This window comes from Papilio xuthus, unplaced genomic scaffold, assembly GCF_000836235.2.
Source record: "Papilio xuthus unplaced genomic scaffold, Pxut_1.1 DF826923.1, whole genome shotgun sequence".
Classification (NCBI taxonomy): Eukaryota; Metazoa; Arthropoda; class Insecta; order Lepidoptera; family Papilionidae; genus Papilio; species Papilio xuthus.
Window position 1 is genome coordinate 593,354 of NW_013531726.1, and position 8,962 is coordinate 602,315.

Here is an 8,962-nt window from a genome sequence, read left to right on the forward strand (position 1 = left end):
ATCACAGGGGACCGAAGAGCTGGCAGCTACCTCGGTCAAAGAATTAGTTTAGCTGTACAGAGGGGGAACGCTGCCAGTATCTTCGGGACCTTGCCTAAAGGGACTCCTTTTAATAATATATTTTAGTAAATTATTCGTTTTGTAATATTTTATTTGTTGATACTATACTACATTAGTGAGCGTCGGTGGCTCAGGGGTCAAGTACTTTACTTGCAATCTGCAGGTCCTGGGTTCGAATCCCGCCATGTACCAATGTGTTTTTCGATTTCCGATTTACATATGTGCATTTATCCGACGTTCTTACGGTGAAGGAAAACATGGTGATGCAACCTGCACATATCTGAGAAGAAATTCAAAGATACGTATGAAGTCAACCAACCCGCACTTGGTCAGCGTGGTAGATGGCCTAATCACCCTTAACTTAAGGTAGGCTCCGAGCCCTTCGGTGGGGACGTATAGTGAGCTGATGATGATGATACTACATTAAATAAATAATATTAAAATTAAGTGGCTTGTGTCAGATCCACCATATTTAATTCAATGAAATCGATCGTCAGCTGACTGCGTCCACTGATCAAAGTATAATCAGATTAAGCTCTCGCTGTGACGTCATTTATATTAAACTATTTACCAGCCCTGGAAACGCGTGAATTTTATAAAAAAAAAGGTATTATTACATTGGACTGGGTGGACATAAACTGTAGCAGTTATATATAGAATTATAACTTGCAATTAAATAAAGTAGATTCACACTTTGATTACTTCGAATGTAAGATATAAGTTTAATTGCTCTGTAATAGAGTATTATTCGTACTACACAATTATACTAATTACTAATCTTAATAATATTATAAATGCATCTGTGATAGCGAAGAGTTTCGAACAACATCTCAAGAAGCTGTCGCTAAAGAGTTGGATTAAGGGCCCGATACAAAAGCAGTTATCCTAGAAACCGCACGTATCGTGAGAAGGTTCATGTCTCTGCAGCCCTGACCACTGGTTGTTTGAGTCATGGGACTCCGCAGCCGGTGGCGCTCTATTTTTAATATATTATATTTTGTATAATTTTTTATTTTTATATGAAATGTAATATATTAAGAATAAGGTTAATAAATGAATAAGTGAAATTATAAATGCGATTGTTAAGATGGATGGATGTTTGTTCGAAGGTATGTCGTGAACGGCTGCATGGATCTCGCTGAAATTTGGCATATATGTAGAACATAATCTGGAAGAACACGTAGGCTACTTATTAAGTCTTTTTTCATTCCGCGCCGACAGAGTTGCGGGCGATAGCTAGTAACTTATAACTCTTACTAATAAAAATGAATATTGGCTTTTAAGGCTCATCAAGATAAGACCAAGATGACGCTACAGTTTCTCTGGTATATTGTCTATGTGCGTTATGAAAAGAAATTGTAACTAGGTTAAAGGTTAACCGCTGTTTAGCATTAGCCAGTTTATAAAAAAAATGTCAATATGCTTTTTTCTTTAGCAAATCCGAGTATTTGCGTACCTTAAATGCTCGCTATGTATAAATTTAAACGCTTTAACAAATTAAGTCGTGCTTTCCTTTGACATCGGAAGTTATTTTACGCGTTTAGTTTCCAACGAATTCCCTACAAACTGACGTAATAGCGCAAACGATTAATGGAAATTACGTTGTAGAAATATGTGGCATTTTATATTAATTTGTGGAAAAAATACGATATCTCTGCATAATTTTTAATAGCGGAACAAACTTTTAAAAGGTATAGTTGAGGACATTTATTTCGTACCCATTTTGATGAAATGTTACAATCGTCATCATCATCAGCTCACTACACGTCCCCACCGAGGGGCTCGGAGCCCACCCTAAGTTAGGGGTGGACTAGGCCATAGTCAACCACGCTGGCCAAGTGCGGGTTGGTTGACTTCACTCATATCTTTGAATTACTTCTCGGATATGTGCAGTATCACGATGTTTTCCTTCACCGTAAGAACGTCGGATAAATGTACATATGTAAATCAGAAACAGAAAAACACATTGGTACATGGCGGGATTCGAACCCAGTACCTGCAGATTGCAAGTCAAATGCTTGACCCCTGAGCCACCGACGCTCATAATATATAAGGTAATATTGTAAATCACAGGAACTGTTCTCACGACGCTCGTGACAAACAAGTTGCGTGCGACAGTTTTCGGCGACGCGTGCCTTTGTATGAATCTCCATATTGTATTGCCTGAGTCGTTTAGCGACATAAACTTTTTCGAAGATTTACGTTGATTTGTGTATAAGGGCTGACAGTTGTAAGATATTCGATCCTAAGCCTTTAACCTTTAATTTAATTGACTCTTTACAACGTGATAGAACCGCACCGATTGAAAATTCGTAATCACTGCCTACCCCTCGAGGGTAGGTTTTATATAGTTGATTTCTAAGATTAAACACAAAGAGTCTTTAGAACTTTTAGCATCCGAGAATTCGCAGAATTGCAAAATCTTTGATGTGGTAAATGACGTCATAACTTTAACGCCGAAGGCTTTGTACATTAAAATAGGTCGTACACTTTAAATAGTATTATATATTTAAAGTGAATAAGCGATGTAATTTTTTTCTGCGCTGTAAAGCCTTAAAGTTTTTTATGAAGCTTAAAAAAACAAATGAGGTTTCAACAGTTTAAGACCTTCTTTTATTCTGTGAAAACTATATTTATATTAACCTTTGCTCTTTTGAGTTGAAGCTTCACAATTTATTGGAATTGAAGAGAGAATAATTTCATTACTTTATTTAAGCTGTTATTTATAGCAAAAAGCAATGTTCTAATGATGTCATTAGAAATTCTTTTATTATATAATATACTAGCTGTCCGCGACTCCGTCTGCGCGGTATAAAAAAAACACAATTAGTACTCACTGACGCTTCGCTCCTATTGGTCGCAGCGTAATATTATATAGCCTAAAGCCTTCTTCTATAAATGAACTATCCAACAAAAAAAGATTTTTTCAAATCGGACCAATAGTTCGTGAGATAAGCGCGTATTTAAATAAACAAACTCTACCACTTTATAAAATTGGTATAGATTAGCTGTCGCCAGCGACTCCATCATTAATGAAATGCATGAAAAATATAATTAGTAGCCTATGTGTTCTTCCAGATTGCTCTATATGTATGCCAAATTTCATCGAGATCCGTTCTGCCGTTTCAGAGATATCTTCAAACAAACATCCATACATCTGAACATTTACATTTATAATATTAGTAAGATTATATTTATTAGTAAAAATATATACTATAACAAACCATTACTACGATAAAAAGGATAAGTTACTTAGTAACAACTTATTCATCAAAAACAAAACAATAAGACAGACACGCGATATTAACATTAGGAAGTCATAACTTTTAGGTTATGAATTATGATATCGTGAGTTATCACTTTTTTCATTCTCCGAGTTTAATTTCCTTAATACTTACTCGTATATATTGAAATAACAAGAAATTATATCAAAACGTTTAATATTCATGAATTGTTTTTGCGTTTAATTGTAACATATAACATTTAAACCATTTTGAGCTAAAATACACATCTCTATTTACCTTTGTACTCCACTTCTAATATCTTATATGAAATTCTCGTATCACAATGTTAGTTACCACACTCCTCGGAAATGGCTTGAACGATTTTTATAAAATTTTATAAGCATGTTCAGTAGGTCTGAGGATCTGCTACTATCTAGTTTTTTATCCAGCGCGTACGGAGTCATGGGCGACAGCTAGTTACAATATATACATTCCACAAGGATCTTATTGCAGTTTGAAAATATGATAACTAGGAATGTCATCTTGACAACGTCATATTTTGACCAATGAGGGAGCGGTAGCTGCACGGTATAATGTTGCCATTTTCATAATTTCAAAATTCCATAAAAACATTTATTTATAATGTGATGTTTTGACATGTAGTTAATTTTGCTAGTTGATTTCGATTCAATTTAAATAGTAAGGAATTACTACGAGAATTCAGGATATAAATTGCAAATTTATTGCTTCGCGTTGCATCATGGACGTCTTTCGAAAGAAGTTAGGAATTTTTTGCTTACTGGTAACCCTTAAAAATTGTACTCGCCTGTCACAAAACTGCCATAAGATCCTTGTGAGAGTATAGCTGTCTCAGTTTTATCAAAGGGAATAAAAGTGATGTCAATACTTCATTGTAGTGAAATTCTATAGTTATTTCATCACTTAACACTACATTGACTTAGCTTTTCCTCGATGTAAAGAGGTTGTAAAGTCAATTGCTACCTTTAGCTAGTGAGTGCTCCGGGATAGCGTAGCCCTGACCTCAATATCGCATTTTCCCGGTCCCAACCGCAAGCCGCAAGACATAACCTCCTAAATTATTGTTATTGCTACACTGCGGTGAATTTAACTCGCTTATTGTTTTATAAAATGTAGTATTATACTATCTTATTTATTAAGTAAATTAATAACATATTGCCATCATCGAAATTTATCATCTCTGCTTATACCACTATTTACCAGTGCTATTATAATCAAGGAGTTAAAAGTTTAAAGTTATCAAACATTTAATGCACGTCTAGTTTTACGAAGATATACAACAACTAGTTAAATAACATGTGGAATTTTCCTTCTTTTTCCATTGGTTGCCACTTTCCCCAAACAGCAACAAATTGCTATGTAAACTGTCATCGTAGCAATTGCCGTGACAACTGCAGTGCCGTGAAATTGCCTAACCGACGCCGCACAGTAATCCAATAATACGTTCAATTAAGCAATTAATTCGGCTCTGATGCCTCCTCGCTTATGAGTTTCGCACGACAAGCTTTTGTTTTAAATCATCGAGTATTTATTTAATCCTTTATTTTCATACGTGATATTGTTTTTTTCTAAGAAAAGTTACAAATCAATATTTTACTTAGACCTTAAAAGCAACAGTTGTTGGAACGTATCGTAAGCATTGAGACGAAGACAGAAAAAAAATATTTTGTAAGAAGTGGCGCAGTTTGTCTTCTTCCAAGTATTTCATGTAAGTGGAACACCGCGAAGTGCCCTGACTGTACTTGACAATTGCCTGGTAACATCTTCCAAAAGTTATTGACATGTGATCGTATATTATACGTAAAACAAACGTTCCGCACACAGACTAACAAAAGGCTATCTATGTTAACAGAATGTCTACGTGCATACAATACGAACAAAGAAATCTCATTACCCGCTTGCGCCTGGGAGCCATTCATTCTGTCAATACCCATGACAGTTCAGACCAGTCTGTTCATAGTAAATATCATATCGGGAAATTGTAGTCTTATATATTGTTATGCCTGTAGCATAAATGAATATGTCATTCTATAGTAAAATGATCAAATTGTTATGTAACTTATCGAGGGTTTCTGATACCAAACCCTCTTTATAAAACGTATCGTTATTCCTGTAATTATCTTTGACAACACAGATATAATATGTTTTAAACGGAGATTTTGAAGTCAGAAACCCACCGTTAGCTATGGTTGCTTATATGTTATTTTACAAATATTATAAATTCGAAAGCTACCAGTAACTAAGTCTGATGAGTTTGCGTGCCAGACTCCTACTTTTAGCTGTTTTCTTCTTCCCACCCTTCTCCCCTCAGGCTTAGTTATTTGAATTGCAACACTGAAAACATGTGACCTTTGGCTTGAGGAATTCTCTTCATAATTTCCTACATATTCTCATCTCTTTAGCTTCCTCATGCTGCGGATGCGACGCGGAAACTCTTTGTCATTTAAAACGACATTCTCCAAAGCGGAAAGCGAATAACATCCGCATAACTGAACAGTATTAAAGTTAAACACTAAAATACTAAACAATGTTTTTGAACTCTTATTATGTTTTAAAGCCTTTTTGAATTAAAGTCGTAAATAACAAACAATATAAATGAACTAGATCCAAAGATGAATTCAGAAATAAAAATGATAAATCTATCGGAAGATGTCTATAGAAAACCTTGGAGTAACGACCCAACAATGTGTTAGACAAGAACAGCATGTTAATATATTATCATTGTACTGATTAAATACACATAAAAGAAAAAATACTGTTTTAATTTGCATGATAACATAAAGCAATTTATCCCTAGACGCTATCTAAACGTAGTATGTTTATAGCTTCAACAAGCTGCTGCTGCAGAAGGAAGAGCTGGAGCAGAAACAACTGCATCTGCTGCAGGTAGTGGAGAGCGAGCGCACGTCGCGCTGGCAGTACGCGCAGCAGTGCGACGAACTCACCAACGAGGTCAAGAAGCTGCGCACTGAGGTACACTCGCCGGTATTCGTGAAACGAAATCAAACCTTGTAACTTCAGACAGTGTTGTAGAATAATGTGTCTTCAGTAGTATTATCAAACAGTTAGACTGAAGGTCCTTCCAAATGACAGCGTACTTCTTCCTAAAAGGCAGACGACAACCCTTACAGCTCCTCTGGTGTTACCCACAGTGGGTTTGCCACCTTATCATAAAAGGTGTCTTCGATATTTTATATTATAAGCAACAGTCAGTTATATCTTGGTATCTAGCTGTGCGCGTACAAGAAGGAACATGAGCCAGCGACGCGCACCACCTCCACCGCCAGCCTGTCGCCGAGCGACTCCGACGAGATTGACCCCGTCGAGCTCCGCAAGATTAAGAAAGTTCAGGTATGTACATAAAATGAACGAAAAACTCGAGTCGTTTAAAGGCTTTTACCTCTTGGTGTGTAATAAATTAATTTAATTTTCTTATAGAGTTTCTTTCGGGGCTGGTTGTGCCGGCGTCGTTGGAAACAAATCGTGGACCAGTACATCAAGAGCCCGCACGCCGAGAGCATGAGAAAGAGGAACAGGTATTTGATTTCTTATTTAAGAAAAACTCCAACTTACTTCAAAAGATTGTACTCTGGCAGTCTACGAACTTACGATTTAAATTTCTTATATGTTATTATCCATTTGTATCCCGACTGCAAAAATTTTCTCAAATGGTATGTCATATTACAGCTTAGTATTCAAAATGGTCGAAGCTGAGGAGGAATATCTCGAGCAGATGGAGATTTTGGTAAGTCGTATTTAAAAAAAATGGCACTTGAAACGATTTCCTTTCGGGCGTCTTTTTTATAGAAGCTTTACCAATGAAAGTATTAAAGTTTTCTTTTTATTTAAAGGTGACCTGCTTCCTCCGGCCATTCAAGATGGCGGCCAGCTCTAAGAAACCACCTTGCACGCATGAGGATGTCAACTCGATATTCCTGAACAGCGAAACTGTGCTGTTCCTCCATCAGATATTCTTTAAAGGATTAACATCCAGAATGGAATCCTGGCCCACTCTAGTGCTAGGTGAGGCTCTTATCTATGAGTAATATAGTTCATTGTTAGGTGGTGGTATAATCATTGCGAAATAGAAAATCACAATAATATTGTAATGGCTCAGTTTGTTAGCCATAATACCCATAATTTATTAGCCTAATTTCCCAATGTTCCTAGGAAGCGACATATGCTTAGTAGTGAGTTGGTTACAGGAGATCTATTCGACATGCTGCTGCCGATGCTGACCATCTACCAGGAGTACGTGCGCAACCACCACTACTCGCTGCAAGTCCTCACCGAGTGCAAGCAAAGCCAGCCTTTTGCACAACTACTGGCGCGCCTCGAGAGCAAACCCGCCTGCCAGAGCCGGTCACTGGAGACCTTTCTCACTTACCCCATGCATCAGGTATGCTTGTGTTCACGGGACTGTTGTAACCATAAAATCCGGTTTATTTAACTTTTCGATGTTGGGTTACCATACTACGTGTCTTCTGTTTTGGTTCTGATAGTGTATTGTTTGTGATACGTTCAGATTCCGCGCTACATCATCACGTTGCACGAACTGCTGGCACATACGCCGCACGACCACGTCGAACGTCGCAGCTTGCAACACGCACGCGCTCAGCTGGAGGAACTCTCGCGTCAGATGCACGATGAGGTGAATACTAACTATTAATTCTATCCACACACAATAGCTTTAACCAACAATGTTTCATGGTATTTTTTGGCGCCTACAATCTGAAAAAACTTAGTACTTCGTCATACAGCTGTTTATAGTCGTTCGACAGTCTCTTAACTTACTTCATTGGATATAGCAATGTGCATATCAATGTAAATGGTTTTTAGGTCAGCGAGACAGAAAATTTGCGGAAGAATCTTGCGGTAGAGCGCATGATCATCGAAGGCTGTGATATCCTGCTTGACGTCAATCAGGTCTTCATACGGCAAGGTAGTACATATATTTTCTCTAACATGTCTGATAAATAAAAAAAAAGTTGAAACCAGTGTCCATAAAAAGATGATATATTTTCCAAACTGATTTTTTTTAATTCTTAGGCACATTATCCCAAGTGGTCGGCAAAGGCCGTCGAGCATCTCTGCAAGCTCGACAAGCGTTCTTATTCAGCAATCATCTCCTGCTGACTACCCGAGCCACGGGTGGTCGACTGCACCTGCCGCCCAATGGACGTCTACCACTACATGATGCGCTCCTAGTCGAAGACCCTTCTAGCCACGATGATGATGGTATAATATAACTACGTTCCATTTGTTGATATTCTTTAGACATATTTCAAGGTTATGAAGGTTTTTAATGGGATCTTGTTGGTTTTAGATTCGACGTCAGTTTGTTCGTCTCCCGGTGGTGATCCTTACCAGGGCAAAGACTTTAAGATACTGGTCGAGGTTAAGGGCGAGCAGATCTGCGCTCATTTAGGTAAGTTATAGTTGCATACACACGTTGTTACAGGTTGAAGTTACAGTTACATAAAATTTCTAAATGAGATCAGACAGTGTTGCAAAAAATTTTTGGTGTGTGATATTATTGTTTAAAGAATTCTAAAATATATTGTGTTAACATGCAGTGGCGGCGACTCTGGAGGAGAAGGCGGCGTGGACAAGTGAGGTGGCGCAGTGCATGGAGAGCG

General features: G+C 37.5%; 2 protein-coding genes across 2 annotated transcripts in view; both read left to right on the forward strand.

The window, feature by feature from the left end:
- The window catches only part of LOC106122307 (ras-specific guanine nucleotide-releasing factor 1-like), a gene marked incomplete at its 3' end in the record, with an annotated part of 10,278 nt that extends 3,646 nt beyond the window's left edge, over positions 1 to 6,632 (forward strand). The window contains exons 4-5 of the mRNA XM_013318246.1: positions 6,149 to 6,296; positions 6,555 to 6,632. Of these exons, the coding sequence (XP_013173700.1) occupies positions 6,149 to 6,296; positions 6,555 to 6,632 (226 nt within the window). The remainder of the gene's footprint in view (positions 1 to 6,148; positions 6,297 to 6,554) is intronic.
- The window catches only part of LOC106122308 (ras-specific guanine nucleotide-releasing factor 1), a 9,494-nt gene continuing 7,164 nt past the window's right edge, over positions 6,633 to 8,962 (forward strand). The window contains exons 1-10 of the mRNA XM_013318247.1: positions 6,633 to 6,674; positions 6,762 to 6,859; positions 7,011 to 7,068; positions 7,175 to 7,346; positions 7,529 to 7,722; positions 7,849 to 7,974; positions 8,163 to 8,265; positions 8,373 to 8,561; positions 8,650 to 8,751; positions 8,900 to 8,959. Of these exons, the coding sequence (XP_013173701.1) occupies positions 6,843 to 6,859; positions 7,011 to 7,068; positions 7,175 to 7,346; positions 7,529 to 7,722; positions 7,849 to 7,974; positions 8,163 to 8,265; positions 8,373 to 8,561; positions 8,650 to 8,751; positions 8,900 to 8,959 (1,021 nt within the window). The 5' untranslated portion in view covers positions 6,633 to 6,674; positions 6,762 to 6,842. The remainder of the gene's footprint in view (positions 6,675 to 6,761; positions 6,860 to 7,010; positions 7,069 to 7,174; positions 7,347 to 7,528; positions 7,723 to 7,848; positions 7,975 to 8,162; positions 8,266 to 8,372; positions 8,562 to 8,649; positions 8,752 to 8,899; positions 8,960 to 8,962) is intronic.